The sequence below is a fragment of the Eptatretus burgeri genome, chromosome 15 (genome assembly GCF_056783735.1).
Source record: "Eptatretus burgeri isolate ZD-2024b chromosome 15, Ebu_testis_v1, whole genome shotgun sequence".
Taxonomy (NCBI): domain Eukaryota; kingdom Metazoa; phylum Chordata; class Myxini; order Myxiniformes; family Myxinidae; genus Eptatretus; species Eptatretus burgeri.
In genome coordinates this window covers 69,806,192-69,831,811 of record NC_140975.1, presented here as the reverse complement: position 1 = coordinate 69,831,811, position 25,620 = coordinate 69,806,192, and the positions used below count along the sequence as shown (strand labels likewise).

At 43.7% G+C, this 25,620-nt stretch overlaps 2 protein-coding genes across 11 annotated transcripts in view; one reads left to right on the top strand and one right to left on the bottom strand.

Moving 5' to 3' along the window:
• The window catches only part of MISO1 (mitochondrial inner membrane subdomain organizer 1), a 34,195-nt gene extending 31,885 nt beyond the window's left edge, over nucleotides 1–2,310 (bottom strand). For both annotated transcript variants that reach the window (XM_085856759.1, XM_085856761.1), the window contains exon 1: nucleotides 2,057–2,310. The gene's annotated coding sequence lies outside the window, so the exon portion shown is untranslated. The remainder of the gene's footprint in view (nucleotides 1–2,056) is intronic.
• On the top strand, nucleotides 172–25,590 carry LOC147012474 (serine/threonine-protein kinase VRK1-like). Of its 9 annotated transcripts, none has more exons than XM_085856752.1 (15): nucleotides 172–330; nucleotides 2,733–2,865; nucleotides 5,404–5,508; nucleotides 14,844–14,969; nucleotides 15,112–15,249; nucleotides 15,419–15,471; nucleotides 18,620–18,686; nucleotides 18,832–18,919; nucleotides 23,239–23,341; nucleotides 23,462–23,554; nucleotides 23,669–23,801; nucleotides 24,052–24,196; nucleotides 24,510–24,574; nucleotides 24,694–24,870; nucleotides 25,003–25,590. In XM_085856752.1, exons 2-15 carry the CDS (start codon nucleotides 2,733–2,735, stop codon nucleotides 25,035–25,037), a joined length of 1,461 nt encoding a protein of 486 aa, XP_085712878.1. In that variant the 5' UTR covers nucleotides 172–330; the 3' UTR covers nucleotides 25,038–25,590. The 9 variants fall into 9 exon arrangements, with proteins under 9 accessions (XP_085712878.1, XP_085712883.1, XP_085712877.1 ...); XM_085856757.1 differs by having other exon boundaries at nucleotides 225–351; XM_085856751.1 differs by lacking the exon at nucleotides 172–330 and adding an exon at nucleotides 1,999–2,139.
• The last annotated feature ends 30 nt before the right edge of the window (nucleotides 25,591–25,620 follow it).

The following is a 25,620-nucleotide window of genomic DNA, read 5'->3' as shown; positions in this document are numbered from 1 at the left end:
TCGAGTGAATAAAGCCCCGTCTCCTTCAGCCGTTCCTCATGGCGAAGTCTAGCTCGGCCCGGAATGAATCTCGTTGCCCTGTGCTGAACCGTCTCCATGGCAACGATGGCCTTCCTGAGTTGTGGTGACCAAAACTGTACACATTAATCTCCATGTGGCCCTCACTCAATTCCTCCACAATATTAACACCTCTTTTGATTTATAAATGATCTCCCTCCGAATAAAACCAAAAACCCGACCTGCTCGACCTGGAGCTGCCCGGTATTGAGTGTGCTTCCTGTTTACCTCCCGTCTCGATTACCAGTTACCACCCGACTCGGGGCGCTCCTGGTGAGTTCATTGACTGGTTTGGTGAGTGACGAGTCGAGAGCACGACGGAGGCACGTCTATATAACACCACTATGTACTGAGAGCATGACGGAGGCACGTCTATATAACACCACTATGTAGTGAGAGCACGACGGAGGCACCTCTATATAACTACTATGTACTGAGAGCATGACAGAGGCACGTCTATATAACACCACTATGTACTGAGAGCATGACGGAGGCACGTCTATATAACACTACTATGTACTGAGAGCATGACGGAGGCACGTCTATATAACACCACTATGTAGTGAGAGCACGACGGAGGCACCTCTATATAACTACTATGTACTGAGAGCATGACGGAGGCACGTCTATATAACATGACTATGGAGTGAGAGCATGACGGAGGCACGTCTATATAACACTACTATGTACTGAGAGCATGACGGAGGCACCTCTATATAACATGACTATGTACTGAGAGCATGACGGAGGCACGTCTATATAACACGACGATGTACTGAGTGAGTTGCGGAGGCACGTCTATATAACACGACTATGTACTGAGAGCATGACGGAGGCACCTCTATATAACATGACTATGTACTGAGAGCATGACGGAGGCACGTCTATATAACACGACGATGTACTGAGTGAGTTGCGGAGGCACGTCTATATAACACGACTATGTACTGAGAGCATGACGGAGGCACGTCTATATAACACCACTATGTACTGAGTGAGTTTCGGAGGCACGTCTATATAACACGACTATGTACTGAGAGCATGACGGAGGCACGTCTATATAACACGACTATGTACTGAGTGAGTTGCGGAGGCACGACTATATAACACTACTATATACTGAGTGAGTTTCGGAGGCACGAATATATAACACTGTACTATGTACTGAGAGCATGACGGAGGCACGACTATATAACACTACTATATACTGAGTGAGTTTCGGAGGCACGAATATATAACTGTACAATGTACTAAGTGAGTTTCGGAGGCACGAATATATAACACTACTATGTACTGAGAGCATGACGGAGGCACGTCTATATAACACGACTATATACTGAGTGAGTTTTGGAGGCATGTCTATATGACACTCTACTATGTACTGAGTGAGTTTCGGAGGCACGAATATACAACACTGTACTATGTACTGAGAGCATGACGGAGGCACGTCTATATAACACTACTATGTACTGAGAGCACGACGGAGGAACGACTATATGACACTACTATGTACTGAGTGAGTTTCGGAGGCCCGAATATATAACACTCTACTATGTACTGAGTGAGTTTTGGAGGCACGAATATATAACACTCTACTATGTACTGAGTGAGTTTCGGAGGCCCGAATATATAACACTCTACTATGTACTGAGTGAGTTTCGGAGGCACGAATATATAACACTCTACTATGTACTGAGTGTGTTTCGGAGGCACGAATATTAATTAAATAAGTTCGCCACTTCAAATTCCCCGTTCAGTTTTGCCTATGACGTCATTGCTCTTCATCGAAACGTCACACCCTTCGAAAGTCGGACAATAAACAACAACAACACTGAGGACGATTTTGTTGTAAAACCTGTACATAAAGTTCATGCGTCTCATTATCAAGCAGTTTATCGCTTGACAAGCGGCTTAAGCACTGAAGCAAGCACCCCCACGTAACGGTTAAGGAACGGCTGGCTTGACGAGCGATAGCAAGCCCCTTGATCACGGAACATACCCCTGAACGTGCCGTCGTGGGTCTTGGGATCGAGTTATGAGAGGGATGTAAACGCGGGCTGCGGTCGCTGGTCCCGGACGAAGGTACTTGGTCTCCCGATACTCATTGAGGACCAAGCACGACCATTTGGTCAGAACTTGCCGGTAAAACTGGTTTGTCGTTCCTGTTTACAATGATTTGATCTATTGTGTTGTTAATATTAAACTTGCGTTGTTTGGCGCCACACTGTACGTGACGGGCGCGTCGTACTGTACGTGACGGGCGCGTCGCACTGCACGTGACGGGCGCGTCGCACTGTACGTGACGGGCGCGTCGCACTGTACGTGACGGGCGCGTAATACTGTACGTGACGGGCGCGTCGCACTGTACGTGACGGGCGCGTCGCACTGTACGTGACGGGCGCGTCATACTGTACGTGACGGGCGCGTCATACTGTACGTGACGGGCGCGTTTTATTGAAGTGTGAAGAGAACGAGGTGTTTTCGATGTAATTGTTGAACATGGAGGCCTTGGAGGGGTTTATGGACCTTGTGAGATCGAATAGTCTTCACAAGACTCGAGTTTATAACATATCGAGCTGTTTTCTGTGAGGGATAACAATGTCACCGACGGGATGATCATGATCATGATGATGGTGATGGAGGAGGTGAAAATGACGAGACTGTGTTTTCCACAGATGGCGGTAAATTTCTGTCCGTACTGCGGCTGTCCCACTCAGTCAGACTTCTGTTTCTGTCCACGATGTGGACATTCGCTTCCGAGCGATCTGAGTGCCGACACCTCGTCGTGCAGCCCTTCGAACACACCAGGTCGGTGCTTCGGTCTTCGGTTACAAATTCTTCCTGAGCGCCCTGTACGGTGTGAGGCCTTTCTGTACGAATCGTCCGTACGAATCCTGACATGTACACCGGAGACGCGTGGAACCCGGGGATAGCCCACAATTTCAACAACGATGATGTCATCTCCCATGTTGTTAAATCTTAAAATCATCAAAATACACAGAACTCTCCTTTCTATTTATTTATTTATTTATTTAATTAATCCTTGCGAAGTGAAGAACTCCACCAAACACCCTCGTACCCCCCCCCCCCCGAGGGTCGTCTGTCCCATGGTATGAAATCGTTTGTAAATACCACGAGAGTCACAGACGTGATATCAAGGTCTTTGTGGAGTGGCCCGCAATTCGCTGTCTGAGTGGAGCGTGACCCTCTCGGACAAAAGAGGTGTTCACGGACGTGTCGCGCACGACGTGCACCTGATCACGAGGTGGACCCGGGGCGATCCTTGGGTTGAGTCGAGGGGGATGACCGTGGATCAACGGACCCTGATATGTGGCTACCTTTAGCTCGAGTCCATCGATGTCCCTGTTTGACTTGTGATGGGCTTTGTGTTACTTCCTGGTTTATTACCCCCATGTCAATAGGAAAGAGTGGGTGATGCAATTGCTTCACTGTCTATCTGTCTGCCGATGTCATTCTATGACGGAGGAAAAACTTGATTTGAATTGCATTATATATTTGAACGTGAATCGGAAAACGAACCTTCCGCTTAACAGGACTTTGGCTCTGAATTTGGCGAATTGTACGTAATGTCATCCCGATTGCGCATGCACACCTGTAAGGTAATATTTTTACTCTGTCTGCCTGTCTGGCGGTAAAACAAAATTTAAAACCATGGATCGGGTGGTGTATAAGATGGTGTGTTAACCGCGGTAAACTTCGGAGTCGGTTTTTAAAAATTTTGTTTTTCTGCACCCTTTAAAACCTATTTATTAATTTTACTTGAATTTTTACTTAAACACGAGAACACAAATCACTTTCTTGGCACTTCCGTAAACCTTCATTTTGGCAGAACTTAGACAAAACACACTATACATGGCCAAAAGTATGCAGACACCCCTTCCAATTAGTGGATTCGGCTATTTCAGCCACACCCATTGCTGACAGGTGTATAAAATCGAGCACACAGCCATGCAATCTCCATAAACAAACATTGGCAGGAGAATGGACTGCACTGAAGAGCTCAGTGACTCTCAACATGGCACCATCATAGGATGCCACCTTTCCAACAAGTCGATTCATCAAATTTCTGCCCTGCTAGAGCTGCGCTGGTCAACTGTAAGTGCTGTTATTGTGAAGTGGAAACATCTTGGAGCAACAACAGCTCAGCCGCAAAGTGGTAGGCCACACAAGCTCACAGAACGGGACCGCTGAATGCTGAAGCATGTAGCGTGGAAAAATTGTCTGTTGGTTGCAACACTCACCACCGAGTTCCAAATTGCCTCTGGAAGCAACGTCAGCACAAGCACTGTTCGTCAAGAGCTTCATGAAATGGGTTTCCATGGCCAAGCAGCAGCACACAAGCCTAAGATCACCATGCACAATGCCAAGTGTCGGCTGGAGTGGTGTTAAGCTCACCGCCATTGGACTCTGGAACAGTGGAAATGCGTAATCTGGAGTGATGAATCCCGCTTCACCATCTGGCAGTCCGACGGATGAATCTGGGTTTGACGGATGCCAGGAGAACGTTACCTGCCTGAATGCATAGTGCCAACTGTAAAGTTTGGTGGAGGATGAATCAAGGTCTGTAGCTGTTTTCATGGTTCGGGCTCGGCCCCTTGGTTCCAGTGAAGGGAAATCTTAACTCTACAGCATACAATGACATTCTAGATGATTCTGTGTTCCTAACTTTGTGACAAAAGTTTGGGGAAGGTCCTTTCCTCTTTCAGCATGACAATGCCCCCATGCACAAAGCGAGGTCCATACAGAAATGGTTTGTCATGATTGGTGTGGAAGAACTTGACTGGCCTGCACAGAGCCTGGACTTCAACCTTTGGGATGAATTAGAACACTGACTGCGATCCAGACCTAATCGCCCAACATCAGTGCCCAATCTCACTCATGCTCTTGTGGCTGAATGGAAGCAAATCCCCGCAGCAATGTTCACACATCTCGTGGAAAGCCTTCCCAGAAGAGTGGAGGCTGTTATAACAGCAAAGGGGGGGGGGACAAACTCCATATTAATACCCATTATTATGGAATGAGATGTTAGACGAGCAGGTGTCCACATACTCTTGGCCATGTAGTGTATTACACCATCTCGACCAATCAAATTTTCCGCTGCTGCTCTCAGCGTTGGGGAATATCGAGAATCGGACAAAATGGTGGCTTATGGGAATTATAACTCGTACTCGGAAACACAAAGCTCGAGTTTAAAAAGACACTTCCCCACGTCCTTTTTCCCTTGACTGTGTGGGTAACGTGTTTGATGAACCCTCTAGTTTGTCTCGCGTTAATTGCTCGCATGTTTAACTCTGTCTCGGCCTTTTTTGTGTTTCCATCTTGCAGTGGCCTCATCACCTGCACCATCATCCTCAAGATCTTCCTTCTCTCCCCGCGAGGGCCTTCCTCGACCGACCGTCCCGGCCTACACGAGACGCAACTATACAACAGGTCCATCAGTTTTTCCTGGTCGGCAGTGGAATGTGTTTGTGTGTGATGTATATATATATATATATATATATATATATATATATATATATATATATATATATATATATATATATATATATATATATATATATATATATATATATATATATATATATATATCTGTTCGTGGCAATGATTTACAAGTGTAAGATCAATTTTTATGTAAATTCTATCAATAGCAGTACATTACGTATAGGCTCATTCCGTGTCATTTCAGCCAGGGGTTGTGGTGACTCCCTCAGATTTTTCTGAAAAAATTCTCAAAGCTACCTTAAAGCCGCTGTCACACCTTGGCGATTTAGCCAGCGTATGCCGACGTATGAAAAATTTGTCTAAAACGCTGGCACACGTCGAATACGTTATGGGTAAGTTTTGTATACATCGTAGTACGCCGAGCTCGTCGACAAATTTTAACATGCTCAAAATTTTTCGACGTATGCCAGCGTATGACTCACACGTACGCATACGCTGGCCATAAGTTGTAGGCACGTTATGCAATCATTGACACACGTCGACACACGTTACTTGTAAGTTACTCATGAGTCGAAACACGTCGAGGTAATGTTTAGCGTATCCGAAACTTATTTCTAACATATGAGTAACGTGTTGTCGGCGCGTTGCGTGATCATTGACACACGTCGACACACGCTACTTGTAAGTTACTCATAAGTCGAAACACGTCGAGGTAATGTTTAGCGTCAGTGTTCCAGACTCCATAGTATTTTTTTTTTCTTCGGCATGACGGTTATGTTGACACTTCAATTTCTCGTGCGGTCATAATATAATATAATTAATAGGCTGCCGCTCAACGATTTAAATCATAACCGCACTAGAAATCGAAGTGTCAACATCACAGTCATACCGGAGAAAAAAAAACAAAACCATGGAATCTGGAACACTGACACTAAACATTAAGGCCCGGTCACACCTTGACGTTTTAGCCAGCGATGGCAACGTATTAAAATGTATGTAAAACGCTGGCTGACGTTGAACTTTTGATGTTTTTTTTTAAGATTCGGACGTATTCATAACGAGTTGGTCGTATGTATAACATATTAGTAATGGACACAGAACGTTTCGTTGTGTTATAGATAACTTATACCAACGAATGCTGAACCTGTTGTCGGCCTACATAACCGATGCCCAACGATAGTCTAACTTCGGCATAGCGCGTTGCACGCATCGCCGACGATGTCGTGACGTAGCCTATTAAAAGGCTGACGCACAACGATTCGAATCATAACTGCCGTAGAAATGGAAGTGTCAACATCGAGGTCACACCTTGGCGATCTTGCCAGCGTATGCCGACCTAAGAAAAATGTGTCTAAAACGTTGGGGCACGTCAAATACGGTATGAGTAAGTTTGGTATACGTGAGTACAACGCTAAAGTACGTTATCATACGTCGTAGTAAGTAGAGTACGTCAATAAATTTTAAACATGTACAAAATTTTACGACGTACTCGGCGTATGACACACGTTCCGCATGCGATGGGGATAAGTTTTACACACGATATGTGGACGCTTACACACGTCCACAAAGGCTACTTATAAGCTACTCATAAGTCGAAACACGTCGCGGTAATGTCTTTTTTACGCGAAACTTATTTCTAACTTATGTTTGACGTGCTTTGAACCAATTCTTTACGTAGTCCCAACACACATCGACGTATGTAGACGTATTCCAATGACGTCTTCCGGTCGACAAAAAAAAAATAAATGAACGTGTTTCTAGGTTACAACTGCCATATAAAGACATGTTCCCAGCGGTTTTGGGAATTGGTACATAAAAATGCTGCTCATAAAAGGGAACCCAACAGTGTTTTCGAGTTCCTTTTTGAGTCGATGTCCATGTCAGCAGTAACAGTATTAGTATTAGTATTAGTAGTAGTAGGTGAGTGTGAGGGGGAGGGTGTGGGTTATGATGGATCCTCCTTGCGTCCGCGTGTCCACGGGTAGGTTCATAGGCTGCCACTCAACGATTTAAATGGCTGCATCTCCACTATTGAAAGTAGATGCTTGTGCTCAACAATTGGATTTTTTTTTACACTCGCGACTTTTAAACGGTACCACTCAGCTATTTTCATTGTTTACAATGAACGATTTAAATTGCTGTCACTCGCCTTTGTTTTTTGACGCTGGCGCTTGGAAATTTTAATCGTTTCTATTGAACGTGCTAAATCGCTCAAACCCCACTATTGAAAGTAGACGCTTGCGCTCAACAATTGGATTTTTTTTTTACACTCAACGACTTTTAAACGGTACCACTCAACTATTTTCATTGTTTACAATGAACGATTTAAATTGCTGTCACTCGCCTTTGTTTTTTGACGCTGAGGTTTTGAAATTTGAAGCGTTTCTTCTGAACGTGTTAAAACGCTCAAACTCGACTATTTTAAATAGACGCTGCCGATGGACAATTGGAATCATAGCCAAGCTAGACATCGAAGTGTGAACATCCTCGTCATGCCGGAGAAAAGTTTGAAGAATGCTGCAAATAAGTGTCCTGGCCGTGGCCGTGGACGCTGACGCAAGGACGATCCATTATACCGACGTCTTTCAGCCTATGAGTAACTTAAAAGTAACGTCTGTCGATGTGTGGCAACGATCGCGTAACGTGCCAACAACACGTTAATCATAGGTTAGAAATAAGTTTCGGGTACGCTAAACATTACCTCGGCGTGTCTCAACTTATGATTAACTTACAAGTAGCATGTGTTGACGTCTGTCAACGATCGCAGACGGTGCATACAACTTGTGGCCAGCGTAGCGGAACGTGTGAGTCATACGCCGGCATACGTCGTGAAATTTCAAGCATGAAAAAATTTGAGGACAACCGAAAAGTACAACGTTTAAAGCCAGCGTACAACGACGTATGGCAGTGTTTTTCAGCGTGCTCTCAATGTTATCAAAACTTACCCATAACGTATTCAACGTGTGCCAGCGTTTTAGAAAAAAAAATTCAAAAATCGGCATACGTTGGCTAAAACGTCAAGGTGTGACCGGGCCTTTACCTCGACGTGTTTCGACTTATGAGTAACTTACAAGTAGCGTGTGTCAATGATCGCATAACGTGCCTCCAACTTATGGCCAGCGTATGCGGAACGTGTGCGTCATACGCTGGCATACGTCAAAATTTTCAGCATGCTTAAAATTTGTCGACTTACTCGGCGTACTACGACGTATGCCAGCGTGCTTCAGCGTGCTTCAGCATGCTCTTAACGTATACAAAACTTACCCATAACGTATTCGACGTGTGCCAGCGTATTCGGCAAATTTTTCATGCGTCGGCATACGCTGGCTAAAACGTCAAGGTGTGACAGCGGCTTGACACTTCGATGTTTAGTGCGGTTATGATTTGAATCGTCGAGCCGCAGCCTTTTAATAGGCTACGCCACGTGATCATCGGCAATACTCTGCCATGCTATGCATTAGTTAAACTATCGTTGGGCATAGGTTGTGAATGCCGACAACACGCTAAGCATTCGTTGGTATAAGTTATCTATATGTTATCGAAACGTTCTGTGTACGTTACTAATACGTTATGCATATGTCCAACTCGTTATGAATACGTCAAAAACTGGAAAAAAAAAACCATCAATAGTTCAGCGTACGCCAGCGTTTTACATACATTTTGATACGTTGCCATACGCTGGCTAAAACGTCAAGGTGTGACAGCGGCTTAACATAGATGAGGAAGGTTTGCCAAGTTATAGCTCAAAATTCTAAGTAGTGTCCGAGATATGGCCCTACAAACACCCTTGGGGTGTTTCAATTCTGGCAGTCACGACTTGCAGATTTGTATCTGCAGCATTTTTGGAGGGCTCTAAATTCCAGAGTTTTACAAACAGAGTTCTAAAAATTCACACAAATGGTGCCTATGAGTGAGGCTTTCAGAATGTGACATAAAAAATGTTCCACTTAAAATAATTTTTAAGATAAGTACTCTCAAATGTAGTGATTTGTAACATGCAATCAAAGAAATTTGAGTTTTCAAATTGCTGCCAACAGTCAGTTTATTCATCATGAAGAATTTTGTTGCCTGATTTACATAATCTAGTTACTGGATCATTTACACAAGAAAACTGAAACCTTTTGGAGCAAAATCTTGGGTGCTATAGGTGTCTGAACTTTGCTCCAGACTCAACGACACTGAAATATTCCCCGGTTTTACCCCAAGTATTCACCATGTTGACAGTTACACAGCTCTTTTAAATTTTTGTCACTTAAAGACACATACATAGGCAAACTGTGGTAGAAAATTCAAGAGTTGTTCTCAATCCCTTCTATTTTAAACGATTTTTATTAAGGCCCACGATTTACAAAAAACATGTTCGATGAAAGATGTGGAATAAAAGCAATCGGTGTGCTTTTGAAGTGGAAGCCATGACAAACATTCATAAGTTGGCACCACAATGATTAAATTGATGTTTTTTGGTCAGAACAAGTATGTGGTTACTTTTGTTTGGCTCACATTTTTTTAAAAAGGATATTTTAGTTTAAGGCCGCCACCAATCTCAACTACAAATTAAGACACATAATGTGATCATAATAATCACCATTATAAATATTCATTTGCATATCTAATTGTTTATATACTTAGTGTACATTGTACGAAAGTCTACATCCATTTGTAAATGTAGGTACTTTTTGATTCTGATTCAACTTTTTTTTTCATAATTTCATATCAAATTGTTTGGACAAATGTACTTGGATCCATTGTACAAAGTGAACGGTGATTAGTTTTATAATTGCCAGGATATAATATAATGTTACAATGAGCATTGGCAGTTACTACAGGGCTGTGTATTAGGTTAAAGCCTAAATAAGATAGTGTTGTGCTTCATACCTAACTTTGGAAATGATTTTGGTACACTTCTTTAAGCTTTACTAAACTGATTTATATATTGTTAGATTCCACTTAAGTCGTACTTCCTTACAATAACTTTATTTTTTCTATATGTTTGTTAGTAAAAAAAAATTATTTCGGAAAAAGTAGCTTTTGGGACTGCAGAATCATTAGAAATTGATGCATTAAAAAAAATTCGTTTAAAAATAGAAGAGATTGAGAACAACTCTTGAATTCTCTTCCGTAGTTTGCCTATGTATGTGTCTTTAAGTGACAAAAATTTAAAAGAGCTGTGTAACTGTCAACATGGTGAACACTTGGGGTAAAACCGGGGTAAATTTAAGTGTCGTTGAGTTTGGAGCAAAGTTCAGACACCTATAGCACCCAAGATTTTGCTCTAAAAGGTTTCAGTTTACTTGTGTAAATGATCCAGTCATTAGATTATGTAATTCAGGAAACAAAATTCTTCATGATGAATTAAACTGACTGTTGGCAGCAATTTGAAAACTCAAATTTTTTTGACTGCATGTGACAAATCGCTACTTTTGAGAGTACTTATCTTAAAAAGTATTTTAAGTGGAACATTTTTGATGTCAGATTCCGAAAGCCTCACTAATAGACACCATTTGTGTGAATTTTCAGAACTCTGTTTGTAAAACTGGAATTTAGAGCCCTCCAAAAATGCTTCACATACAAATCTGCAACTCACGAAGTCTGCAAGAATTGAAACACCCCCTAGGGTGTTTGTAGGGCCATATCTCGGACACTACTTGGAATTTTGAGCTATAACTTGGCAAACCTTCCTCATATACGTTAAGGTAGCTTTGAGAATTTTTTCAGGAAAATCTGAGGGGGTCACCGCAGAATTTCATTTTTTTGGCTGATTTGACACGGAATGACCTTATGATACCATTCGACTAGTGCTCACTCGTTATTCGGTGAGATTTAAAAAAATATATATATATATATATATATATATATTTTGTATCCACTGTCGAGGTTCGTATGAGAGCCAACACACAGAACGTACAACAAAGGGAGCAGTAGACAAGAGGGGCAGGAGATGGAAGGAAAAAACAGTGGGGAACAGACATGAGGAGATCTGTGGAAGGGAGAGGGATGGGGTGGAATACACAGGGTAAACAAGATGTACACGACAGGGACTTTCAGGCCCTTACACTACAGAGAATATCAGGAATGAAAGCAGGGAATTTGAAGGAGGTGGGTTTGTGGTGGATTAACGGCGGTAGAAAAGATCATGGTTTTGGATGGGGGAAGATAAGAGATGGTGGTGAACAGCTGTTTTTAAGACCGGGAGGGAAGAGTGGGATTGAAGAGAGTGTGGGAGTTTGTTCCAAAGGTGGGAAAAAAAAAGAAGAACGAAAGAGTGAAAGTGAGCAGTGATTCTTCATTTTGGTAGTTTTACCAGAAGAGGGTTGCTGGCAGACCTTCAGCGGCCTGCGGAAATATCTGTGGGACATATCTAAGACAAAAGCAGGGGGTGGGCGGGGGAGGCTGGAGAGGAGACGGTTAAAGACAGAAAGACCACTGACCCGCATGTGGTGAGAGAATGAGAGACCCAAAGACTCCGCCTCATCACGGGAGATACCAATGATCCGAAATGCCATGATTTCCAGAGGATTTTCATCTCACCTCACTGAGTTCAACCATCAATTATTTTTGAAGTCAAAATTGGCCAAAATGTCAACATGAGCCAAATTTCTAAAATTGTCAATATTCATCCGATTGACTTTAAATTTGAACAGGATTTTCATTAAAATGACCATCATGTGTCACGTGGTTTGGCAACCATATTGGATCAAAGGAAAAAAAGCTTAAAAAACAAGAGTTTGCTCACACCAAGTCCTTCTCATGACTGCACAGGGTATGTATTCTATGAATGCCATCTTGCCGATGTTGTTTCATATGCAACCTGTGGCTGCCAATTGCATCATTTTCTGAAAGTGCAACTATGCCGCTGATGCAGTGCCCCTTGTTCTAGTAAGCTGGTACTATTTTTGCCGACCTTGGACAGATGACAGGCTGAGTGAACCCACCTGGAGTTATGTAATGGAATGACAGGGGCTCAAACTCAAGACCCTAAGATCTTAAACCAGCCACATTAACGGTTAAGCCAACACCAGGCTTTGAGATCATTGATGAAGATTAGGAAAAGGACTGGGCCAAGGACACTTAATTGGGGCAATCCAGCCTTGACAGGGAGAGGAGATGGAAGGATCCTGTTGAGGGCCACATGTTGCCTTCGAGACTAGAGGAAGTCGGTACACCATGTGTGGAGATGGCCTGCAATACCATACCCAGAGAGTTTGGAGAGCAAAGCAGAATGCCAGACTGCATCAAAAGCACGCGATATGTTGAGAGGTGGCCCTGATCTAATTTCTGACATTGAGGGCCTCCTTCCATTGTTGGATGAGGAGAAGCAGCACATCCAAGGTGGAGTGACCTGGTCTGAAACCAAATTGATGATTTGAGATGAGGTTGTTGGAGAAAGCGAAGGATTTCATGTCAACTGTGATGATGGATTCCATGACCTTTCTGATGATTGGAAGCATTCTGATAGGTTTGTAGTTATGGGGATCAGGTTTTGCACCTTTTGATGTCCGCTATCAAAGGTGGACGGAGGTTATGTTTTCACCCTTGTCTGTTTCTCTGTCTTTTTGTGAGCAGGGTATCTACTATATGTTGTGGATGGATTCAGACAAAATTTAGTGAACAGATTGGGTGTGTGACATGGACAAATTGATTCGATTTTGGTGAAGATTCAAATCCGGATCCAAATATGAGAATTTTATTTTCTTTGAAGTGATTCTTCACCATTGAGAGATAGAGCCAAAAGTGAAATACAGCATGATATCTTAAAACGTTGTAGATGAGTTATCACAAAACGAGGTGGATGAGTTGGTTGAGTGAGAAGAACAAGCTGATTCGATTTTGGTTCAGTTACGGATCCAGATCTCTCCCATCAGTGGGATACAAAATGTAAACTGTTCAGCCTGGTGGAGGTACGTGCTTTACTTAATGCCATTGTAGTTTATGTAATACACTGATGGCTGATTTTGAAGCAAATGGAAGATGACTTAGGGCACATTATTGTGTGAACAGGGCAGAGAGAGGAAGTGCAAGAGCAGCAGAGCAAGTTTTTAGGACGTGAGAGCTGATTCTGTCCAGTCTAGTGGCAGCATCAGAATCAAAGTCGAGAGTTGACGGAAACTCCTTCACCCTCTCTGGTGGAAAAGACAGTCTAGGAGCAGTTAGGTATGATAGGGAAGGGTGGGAACAGAGATGTGGAAGCAAACACAGAAAGCTTTCTCATGAGTACAGTCTGCTATGGTGCCATTTTAAAAGAGGGAAGGGGTGGAAGGGGAGCATGGACTTAAAAGTTGTTTTCATGTCATTATCCCTCACTTTGAACACATCTTTGAAATAAACCGGGACCTGTTCTTTATTATTTATCGATAATAATAAATGTCTGTGTGTGTGTTGTTCATAAAACATAACATTTTCTCTCTGCTAATTCCCCTCCCCCCACCCCTCTCTCTCGCTCTGTCCCATCCTCGCTCCACCCCCCTAATACATTGCAGCACTCTCTCTGTCTCTCTCTCTTTCTCTCTCTCTCTCTCCCCCCTCTCTCTTTCTCTCCGGGCGGTGTTTAGGTCTGGGCGACGATTATCTCCGGACGGAGTTTGTCTTCGTATGTGTCCAGGCATTGATTGTCTCCGGACGTGTCCGGGCCGTGTTTGTCTCCGGACAGCTTGGCTCTGGATGTGTCCAGTCGGTGTTTTTCTCCAGACATGCTCGGGTGGTGTTTGTCTCCGGACGTGTATGGGCGGTGTTTTTTCTGGACATGTTCGGGCAGTGATTGTCTCTGGACGTGTCTGAGCGGTGTTTGTCTCTGGGCCGTGTTCACAGTATGACCGGTAGAAAATGTATTTCAGCATTATTTTGTTTCCATCTTCACTGTTATTCCATGCAGAATCATTTTGATGAGACTATTAATCATCATTAACGCTCCACCGCACGTCTGCCTTCCTTTCCTCTCACCTCACACTGTCTTCCCCTTCCACACCTCTTCTCGCTTCCCCTCCCTCCACTCTCTTCCCCCCTCCACCTCCTCTCTCTCTCCTCCACCCCTCTCCCTCTCTCCCCCCTCTTTTTCTACCCCCCCCTCCTTCGTATCCCTGTTTGCACAGCGGCAGGTGGTATTTGCTAGTATATAATATTTATCCTCCCATCCAAGGTTAGTTATGTGTCTTACATCATGTACACAGGGTTGCAATTGTTTAACTTGACCATTGCTGTTTTATGAAGTTTCTTTTTCTTTGTTAGGCCCTTTATCCATTCAGTTTTTTTGTGTGTTTTTTGCATATTGCATCTTTTATTGCGCAATATTATGTTTACTTATGTTTTTGTATATTCATTAATTCCAGTGTCACCTAAGCCAATACCCAGCCCAAATGGTTCTCCCTCGTCCTTCCGAGCTTGCAAACGCAAGCTCCAGCATGATCATGAAGAAGAGCACACCTTGCAAACAGGATCATCACCCTCAAAGGAAGGTGAGACTAATCAAAGGAGATGTGGTCGGTCTGCATAGACCAGCTAATCAAGCATAGTGCAACATGCTAATGTAGTCTAGCTTAGCCGGAAGCTGAATAAGTGCACGGTGAGACATGATGACGTCATTGTGATGATTTGCAGGGCATGGCGGGAAACGTCATTGCAGTGACGTTTCTATCTCTGTCACCGAGGGAGAGGAACTGGAGGACAGCACTCATGAGCAGCGATGGCACCTGCAGAACCTCCTTGGTGAGAACCAGGGCACCCAAATGTATCTAGGTAAGCATTCCTCTGTGTCCAGAAACATTTTGCAAACTGTCAGAACCTCTTGTTAACACCTTGAAAACGTCACCCTGTGTGAACTGAAAGACAAATGTAATAATGTGAATTAAATGCCTCGCCAGGGTACTGAGATCTTCATCTGTACTGATGTCCAATTGCTTTGCAGCTTCCAGGGCTGACAGCAACACAAAAGGGGAACCAGACTACTTGGTCAAGCTGGTGAGGAAGAAGCGTTTCGGATTTGTTTCTCTTTTCTTTATGACTAGTATACAGGACCAGTCACTTCGCCGATGGGAATACCAATCTTTGCTGCGATGGCTGATCTCTGGGGCAAGAATAAAAACATATTCCTGGGAGATCCTGCGATCTGTGTGGGGATAACCGGCATCGCAAGTTGGCGTTTGTAGTTTCGCCACGTGTGCCCATGTACACACACATAAACCTTCCTTCCTTCCTTCCTTCCTTCCTTCCTTCCTTCATTTTTTGTATCACAAACCTTCCTGGGAGTTCCCTGAATCCACCATCGTTGATTTAATTGAAATTCTTGAATCCGTTCTCAAGTTATCATACGACAAACAGAGACAAACAGACAGACATGCCTCCTTTTATAATAGCTTTTTTTTACTCATGCACGTGAGATAAATTTTTGAGGTCACGTGTCTCCTCCCCTCTGTGAAGAACCATGTCGCATCAGTCCGCCACCCCTCGCGCATGTAGATTACAGTGCAGAGGGGAAGAGGGAAATTCTGCCATTTTTGCTTATGTAATAAATAGATGGTTATAGTGTTTTGACCGACAGGTTTTAGGAGAAAATAAATAAAAATTAACTTCAACCCTTTAAAAATTGTGTAAATATATTATTGAAATAGCAGCTGCCTTTTTGTTCGTATCCTTTTGTCACCTGTGTTTCAAGTAGAGCGACCTGCTATGTGATGCTTTAAAAGGCGGTGTATAATCGTGAATGCTGTTTGATAGGGCGATATTGTCACGGCCGTGGCGGTTAGATTAATTCCCCCGACTCAGTTGTCATGGACGGGCGGTTAACACCGAGCAGGCCGAATCGCCGAGTAGTTTTCCTTTGAGGCGAACACGTGATCCTCGGAGATTATTGCGCGCACGCGGGAGTGGATGGGCGGAAAAGACTGAGCAGATGAATGCACAGCACAAGGGGTTTATACTCGAACCCATCACAGCTACACGGACACCAGCAACTTCAAATAAACAAGGGGATTTAATGAAATATATGAAATATTAACAAGGGTAATAATTCAAAATGTAATCATAAAACGTGAGGTAAATTAAAGCCGAAAGTCGAGGCGCCTCCACACAGACAAGGGAAAAACTAAATAAAAGAAAATCCTCCCTTTATTCTGGCACTTATCTTTGTCCAGAGACCGTCTCTATTGAACTGTGCAATCGAGCTGCCAAAATAGAGTCCATAAAAACGCTGAAAAATGTGGGGGGGGGGGGAAAACGCTTTTTTAGAATGGTACATACCCCTGACAAACTCCAGTAATAACTGGAAATATGTTGTAAATGGTACCACCACATCTCTCAGCACTCTCAGTCCCAGAGTATAGTTCAGACATCAGATCGATCAGTTTTGGTGGTACCCCACGAAGACCAAGAATACTCCAGACAGCATCCCGATTCACTGAATCAAACGCTTTGCAGAGATCAACATAGGCAGGAAGCAGCCCCTGCCAAAACTCTCGTCTGCATTCAGTGAGGACCCGAAGAGCAAGGATACGGTCAATCGTTGACCTCTTTGGTGTAAATCTGCTCAATTTAACCGGCCCAGCGGGCCTTCACTTCGGACTCCTCTGGCAAGAGCCTACCACCCTCCGCTATCACTGCAGTACACCGAGGGATGAGCTTGGAGGAACGTAATGCGTAAATTCCCCTGTAAGCAGGATGAGAATTACTTGAGCACAGGTGATGCTCTACCCCCTTATAGATGCCTCACACATAGGTCTCCTTGTCCACCCTCAGTGCACTTCCAGTTTTTTCACCTTAACTCCTTCAATAGCTCAGCTCTGCCATTCAGCCTGGCCCTGCAACTCTGGTCAATGGTATCCAGTGTCCCTTGGTACACAAAATTCGTCTTCGCCTTGCAGTGAGTTCCAAGGCATCCACCCACAACATCAAGGATGGTAGTCCTGAAGGCACTCCACAACTCTTGAGGATTCCCCAAAGCACCCAGATTCCCCAATTCCCCACTCAGCCTGTTCACAAACTCCTCAGCTACCCTCTCATCTTTGACCTTGCCAACATCCAGCCAAGGCCATTCTCCTGGATTTAAGTTACAACTTCAGAGTTGCTACAACAAGCCGTTGGTCAGTATTGAGTAACTGAGTACTCCGGTAGACCCTGCAGTTCTGGATCATCCTCCAACGAGCACATGGTCAATCTCCTTTTCCACATCACCAGCATTGGAATACCAAGTCCAGCGATGAGCCTGTGGGTGCTGAAACCATGAACCGGCCACCCGAAGTCCATGACTTCTTGCAAAGTCAAGGAACTTAGTGCTATTCTGGTTCACAGTTCCAGACCCAAGGGGACCAACACGTCTCATAACCATCCCTATCAGTAACTGTTGATGCATTAAACAACCCCAAGACTGGAGGAGTATCTCGCCTGGGGCACTGATGATGATGATGATGATTATTATTTTTATGATGAATGAGAAGAAGATTTACCGGTTTTGACTGATCTCGGGGTTTTTTGCTTTTTAAATTTTATTTTGCTTTTTTCATGGTCTGGAGTACTGAAAAGTGATTTGTGCACAGACAATCAGCTGAACAGACCAGGTAGGCTCTGATATATGGCCAAAGTGACTTTTTAGAGAAGATACTCCAACTTTAGATTTTTTTTTAGAGTGGGTGGGACCGACATTCTTTTTTTTTATAATTCACCTGAATTTGTGATTGATTGATCCCTCTGTCCTCTCTCTATCTTTCTCTCTCAGTCTGTCCTGTTCTTTAAAAACACCTGAGTATGGGATTAGCATTCAGATTGATGGACCCAAATGAATTTGGTATGATGTCACTGAATGAATTGAAAGTGGTGTTTGTGAATGAATTTATAATGATGTAACTGAATGAATTTATATTAATGTAACTGAATGAATTTGGAATTATGTAATGGAATGAATTTAGAATGGTGCTTATGAATAAATTGAGAATGGTGTTTGTGAGTGAATTGAGAAGTGTTTACAAATGAATTGGGATTGATGTAACTGATTTTTTTTTTTTTTGGAATGGTACTTGCGAATTCATTTAGAATGGTGTTTATGAATGAATTGGGAATGATGTAACCAAATAAATTTAGAATGATGGACCTGAAAGCAATTCCCATGTTCATGCAGGGATCGAGGGACGGACGCATATACACGGAACAAAACTTCTATCAGCGAGTTGCTCAGCCAGACAAAGGTGATATTTGAAAATGTATGCAGATGTCCTGATGTGCCCCCCCACCTCACTGGTTACTCTGGTAATACTACACTTTCCCTGGGTATGGATGATACTGATTACGATTAATCCATTGACATGCTAATTGGGATTTGATGAACTACAGTATCGGCATGGCTCAAGGGACAAGGCCTTTCTCCTGATACTGTGGGAATCCTGCACATTGAGGCCTTTGGAATCCACAATGATATGCGGTAAGACCCCATCTCTATATCCTCCCTCTCCAAAGTATTTTTCTTCATACTCTAGATGATATTAACCCCATTTTTTGAAAGTTTTTGAGTTCCCCTTCTCCAGACCCAAAATCATGTTCTTATTTTAAGTCTTTGCATATGTTTGCTACCACTCTGCTCAGAACACTCCTATACAGAGCATTTCTGATGACTGCATTAGCTAGTTGTACTTTTCCAATCCCCCCCTGGTTACACTCCGGAAAAACAACAAAATATACGCAACACCATTCTTTCTCGCTTTTCATGCGAATGGTGAGAAAACCTCATCCCATCTCAGTTTCCAGTTCTCATTCCTGATCATCATGGTCTTCCATTAAGGATCCTGAGCCTGAGGAGGGGACTATTTTGCACCGGTACAATCACCATATCTGAACTCCAACTCGGACTCCGTCCAGGAGAGCTTTCATCAAGATGGCGAAGCGGGAACACAAAAAGTGCAAACATTTAGAGCAACAAACACCATAGTAAAACACAACACTTATCTTCCCCTCCTCCTGCCATGATCGATGCGCATTTCATCCCACTATGCACCCACCGTAAACAAATAAAAAAAACTTTAAAGAGATAGAAAAGCATGGGACGTTTTGAGTGCTGGACGTTGGGATGATCTGTACGTCCGTAGAGGCCGAACCGAGCGCTAGATGTCATGCCGTAATGACTTCCCAGATGTAACACAGTCGTGACGTCCTATCAAAATGAACATGAATGGCAGAGGGATGGATGGAAACATCTAGCTACCTTAATATACATTATCGATGAAGTCCGATGTCGGGCCACAGCGGCTTCTTCACAACTGCAAAAGTGCAATTAATGTTCAAAAATACCCATTAATATGATGTTGTGTTTGTACGACAATGACACAGACACTGCTTTCAATGAGATCACACAGAAGTGTTTATATCAATTTCAGGACAGATTAAATGGTGATAAACAGCAATGTATTAGAGCTATAGCGCAGTGAGTCATCATTAGGGTTACATAAACATCGATAGTGTGAACCCCTCAAGCGCCAGCTGTGACACCGGGTGGTCATGCTACGTTAGCAAAAATGATTGCGCAATGTCAACATATATAAATATATATTTTTTACATATACTATGTTGAGGCTCGTGCAAGAGCTAATACACAGAATATATAACAAGGCAGGAGAAAAGAGGGGCGGGGGAGGGAAGCACAAAAGAGTGGGAAACTAGAGGGGGAGCACTTGGTAGAGTGCAAAACCTCCGCCGCCAATACTGCTGGGTCACTTAAGTGAACCTGATATCCTATTCATTGTAGGTCAAAACGGATCAGACTCTACTGAACCACGATTGAATAAACTAAACTAGATCGACGCATATGTAGAAATGGCCAAAAAAAAAAATCGAAATTTTTTTGAAAAAAAAGTTGCAAAATTTCTTTTTTTTCTCTAACAAAATTTTTGGGGTGGTTGGAAATCACATAAAACATGTAGAAATGTAAAAAAAAAAAATTCAAATATTTTTCAAATAAAATCGAAATTTTTTTGAAAAAAAAGTTGCAAAATTTTGTTTTTTTTTCTCTAACAAATTTATTTATTTTTGGTTGGAAATCACTTAAAACATGTAGAAATGCAAAAACAAAAATTGAAATATGTTTTTCAAAATGGCCGCCATAGCGGCCATATTGAACTTTGGACCAGGTCCAAAATCTAATGGCATCATCCTTGGACCATACCTAATCCCCCCACCAAGTTTCGTCGAAATCCGTCAAGGAGTTTTTCCGTAATACTGTTCACAAACAAACAAACAAACAAACAAACAGACAAGGGTGAAAACAGTAACCTCCGTCCATCTTCGATGGCGGAGGTTAACAAAGACATTAGGAGATCTGTGGAAGGGAGAGGATGGGGCGGAGAACATGCTGAATACAAGATGGACATTACAGGGACTTTCAGGAAGGAAAATGGAATTTGAAGGAGGTGGGTTTGAGGTGGATTAAAGGGGGCAGAAAAGATCAAGTTTTTGGATGGGGGAAGATATGAGATGGTGGTGAACAGCTGATTTGAAGATCTGGAGGGAAGAGTGGGATTGAAGAGAGCTTGTGAGTTTGTTTCAGAGGTGCAGAAAAACGAGGAATGAAAGAGTGAAGGTGAGCAGTGATTCGTGACTTTGGCAGTTTCACCAGAAGGGGTTTTTTGGGGGACATTGAGCGCCCTGCAGAAAAATAAGTGTGACAGAGCAGGAGGGTCAAGGCTGGAGAGGAGACGGTAGAAGACAGAAAGACCACTGACCTACCTGCAGTGAGAGAGTGAGAGACCCAAAGACTCGGCTTCATCGCGGGAGATACCGATGATCCTAAATACCTTGGTTTCCACAGTGTGAAGTCAAGCTAGGTGTGAGGCAGAAGCACCAGCCCAGAAGGAGAGCAGTACTCCATCAGGCTGTGGATGAAAGCTTTGTAAGTGATTAGAAGCTCAGGTGGGCCAAGGAAGGTCTTTACACGACGTGGGATGCCTTTAGAGGCCAGCTTGGAGATGTGGCTTTCCCAAGAAATATCGTGGCAGATAGTGAGGCCCAAAAGCTTGAATGAAAGGACTTCTTCAAGGGGATTGTTGAGAAAATAAAAGGGGGGGGGGGTTCCAGACTGTCCTTTCGAAGAGGCATCGTGAGAGTGAGAGATTTGTCAAGATTGAAAGACATGTAACACATGTTGGACCAGCTTGCCATTTTTATCCAAGTCTCCAGAGAGTGAAGAGGCTGTCGTCTGCCGATCTGAGGGAGGAGAGATGGTACGGCAGAGGGTGGAGTCACCAGCAAAAAGATAAAGAGGATTTTCCAGAGAGTTGGAGAGATCATTGATGAAAACCAGAAAAAGAACAGGGCCCAGAATGCTGTCTTGAGGAACTCCAGCTTGGGCAGGAAGAGGAGATGAGAGAGAGCCATTAAGAGCCATGCGTTGACTGTGACAGGAGAAGAAGTCTGCAAGCCATGAGTGGAGATTGGCTTAGATACCATAAGAAGAGAGTTTGTGAACAGTGCGGGATGCCCGACCATATCGAAAGCTCACGATATGTCTTGGGAGTTGGCTCTAATGTCATGCTTGGTATTTAGGACCTCCATCCATTGTTGGGAAAGCAGAAGCAGCATATCCTGGATAGAGTGACCTGGTCTAAATCCATCTTGGTGATCGGAAATCAAGCCATTGGAGAAGACGAAGGATTTAATGTCTGAAGTGATGATGGATTCCATAACCTTGCTGATGATTGGGAGAAGGCTGATTGGTCTGTAGTTGCAGGGATCTGTTTTTGCACGTTTTTTATGCAGGGTAGTAATATTTGCTGATTTCCAAGCAGATGGCAGATGACCTTGAGCAAATGAGAGGGTGAATAGAACAGAGAGAGGGTGAGCAAGAGCAGGGGAGCAGGTTTTTAGGACACGTGGGCTGATGCCGTCTGGATCGGTTGCAGAATCTGAGTCAAGGTTTGATAGCAAGCTTTCCACCTTGTCAGGAGAAAAGGACACAGAGTCCAGGGACAGCTGGGTGTGACGGGGTAAGGTGGGTACAGAAAGCGATGGGCTTTGGACACAACATTTCGAAGCAAACACTGAGTTTAGGCATTCAGCCTTTTCATGGGCAGTGTCAGCTGTGCAGCCATTAATGCAGCCATGAGTTGATGTCAGAGAAAGTAGAAAATGGAAGACCAGTCTAGAAGTTTGATGACTGCTTGAAGACCCTGCCAGTCAGCCTGAGTGAAATGCCAGACTCGTCGGCGCTGAGGTGGTTCTCTAATAATGGAAATATATTCTCTAATATTGGGTTCCCTAATATATATCGCCATCTCGTCAATATTTGGAGAGACAATAATTGACGAGCAAAAATATCAAAATTGCCCAGATCTAGTCTTACCTTTACATGAATTATTCTCACCTTTTCTCTCTCAAAGTACCATGTCGGTTAAATCGACAAGATATCGAACATCCTATTTCAACTGAACATTGCTAATCGTTAATAGAAATGTTTAAACCATTAAAATGTAATTAACTCGTTTTTCTATAGCGAGCAAAATATCAGGAAATAATTGAGGAACGATTGTAGATTTTACCATTTACTTCCCAGTGCGAACTTCCGTGTTTGTTTATCCAGTGGTGATTCAAGACACCAAGTGTAATACTTTCTACAACGAACAGTATGGTAACCTGTGGTGTGGTTCATGGTTCATGGTAGGTATCACTTTGAGAGTTAAACGAGAAGCCATACCCCCTTACCCTTGTGTGCCCTTAATGGCCTGACGTTTCCATCACTGCCCCTCTCCTGTGTAGCTTCCTGGTTCTGGAGCGACCTGGCCGGTCCCTGCAGGCCTTGCTGGCTGAGAATCATAGCCGTTTGTCACCCTCGAAAGTCCTTGCAATCGGTTCCCAACTGGTAAGTGCCGAGCATGACGTCGTCAAATTGGGGTAGGTCGTGGGGGGGGGGGGTCGTGGCCTCGGTTGATTGGATAATTTTGTCACATGAACTTTACTCTTTCTCATCATGTGCTCACAGTTACAAACGCTGCGTTTTGTCCATGAGCAGGGTTACGCTCATGCAAACCTGCAACCTAGTGCCATGTACCTGCACCGTGACGACCCCGACAGGGTACTGATACACAGCATCACCTGTGTCATAATGGTTACAACTTTTCATGTTTGTTTGCTTGTTTATGTTTGTCATGTAACTTTGATATTCTGTGTTTCACCACTTGTTCATCAGGTGTTGCTTGCAGACTTTTCTTTGGCGTGCCGGTTTTCCCCCTCTGGGCAACACGTGTCCTACCAACCTGGCCAGCGGCAGTCACACATTGGGCCGACTGCGTTCTGCAGCGTGGACGCCCACCGTGGGGCTGGTACGTTCTCGCATTGTCGCTCCTGTCAATCGTGAAGTCCTCCTCCCTTTGCAGAAGCCATTTTCTCTTTAAAATTGAAGTAATATATTAAGTAACACTGTGCGGGGTATCGTGTTCTATGAACTCTCAAGTTGAAAATGTGGTGAAGAAGAATTTAAAGGTTTAAAGTGTTACTTTATTCACCAGGAAGGTAATAACGTTTCCATTTTATTTTTCATGTAACACGTTGTTATGTCGCACGGTGTCACAGTGGTCTCTCGACGCGGAGACCTATTCATGTTGGCTTACTGTCTACTTGCGTGGATGGGTGGCCATTTGCCTTGGGCGTCAGGTGCCCACTTACTGCAGACACAGCCACAACTGAATGCAGAATCGGTCATGCTCTCAAAATTACAGTACGACCTTCACCACAACCCATATTTTCCCCATTGCAACCCCATTCCCTCTTTCACAATCCCCATAGTTTAAAGACACTTTTTCCAGATCTGCCTCTCTACCCTCCCAACACCCCCCTCCCCCTTTTCATCCTTTTCCTTTCTAGTCCTCTCACCTACCTGTTCACCCAACCGATCACACCTGATATGCAAACACATATGCTTGCTTATCTGTGATTGTTGATGGTAATGGAGTGCTGTCAGGGTTTGAAGGATTCAACACACCTGTACGTACGTGTAACTTTACAGTGTAATAGATGAACGTTTATTCCAGGTACGAAGGGACCGCAGCGGGGCTCGTAAGAGACGTGATGGGGGAACAACACAATCCAGAGAGAGGTACACACATTAGGCCAGATGTTTCCACGTTCTACAACAATTCCTTTGTCATAACCAAGGAAACGATAACACGGAGCCTTCTTTGTGTCTCCTCCTGTGGTCGGTCTCCTCTCACTCAGCTGTGATGTTGGACTTCCTGATGGTCGTGTTCACTCTTCTGTATGACGAAGTACCCGATTACTCGAAGCTGCTCCAAATCCTATCATCTCCTTCCCAGCGAGGTATAGGTGACTCTTCACCGAGGAGAGCAACCCCTGCAGTCGGGGATAATCCCAGCCCTCCATCTACCAGGCCAAGTATGTCCACGGCCCAATTCAGTACAAACTGTATTCTCATTGTGTCGGTTCATAAATACATAGTGGGTCTTACAAGCCCCTCCACTGCTCCTCACTCTCACTTTAACCTCATCTGCATCTCTTTGTTTGCAGGTGGCAAAAGGAGGGGTCGACGTCGCAAACTTTAAGATTCGAGCACTTCAAGCGCACATCTGCCTGTGATACTTGTCTCGGAAGTTTTACCACCCCTTCAATCACCCACCCCTCCCTCATTCCCTACCCATCATGCCTCCCCCTCCCCCCCACCCCACTCTTACCACTCTCATCAGTTTCCTTTTACTTCTTCGACTCACAATTTCCATCTCCTGTCCTCAGTCACACTTCCTGCCCCCCCTCCCTTTATCCAATCGTTATACGCTGTTCCCATGAAGCTCTTCAGTCAACAGTACCTTATCTTCTTCCTTCCGCTGCATAAACAAACCTAACCTTTCTACAGCGTGTACAAAACACTTCCATTGTGCCTCTGCCGTGTCGAACACACAACTTTAAATGGATTTTTCAAGCTCGTGCTACCTTGCTCTTTGTTTAATACCCAAGTGAGAATTTTACTGCTGGCTTTGATGTTGGGCTAAACTGTTGCTTTAACTGGTTGATACCTTATCTCTTGGAGATTTATATTAAAATTGTTTTTAAAGACTGTGGTATGTCGAGGAAATAAACTTTTCTTTCTAACTCTTCAAATGGCCATTGTTGACGTGTAACGCTCGTGCT

Coding starts and splice junctions, on each gene's coding strand:
- LOC147012474 (XM_085856752.1), top strand. CDS start 2,733: ATGGCGGTAAATTTCTGTCCGTACTGCGGCTGTCCCACTCAGTCAGAC. Junction 18,920..23,238: donor GGAATCCACAATGATATGCG/GTAAGACCCCAT, acceptor TCTCCTGTGTAG/CTTCCTGGTTCTGGAGCGAC. Junction 23,555..23,668: donor ACCGTGACGACCCCGACAGG/GTACTGATACAC, acceptor CTTGTTCATCAG/GTGTTGCTTGCAGACTTTTC.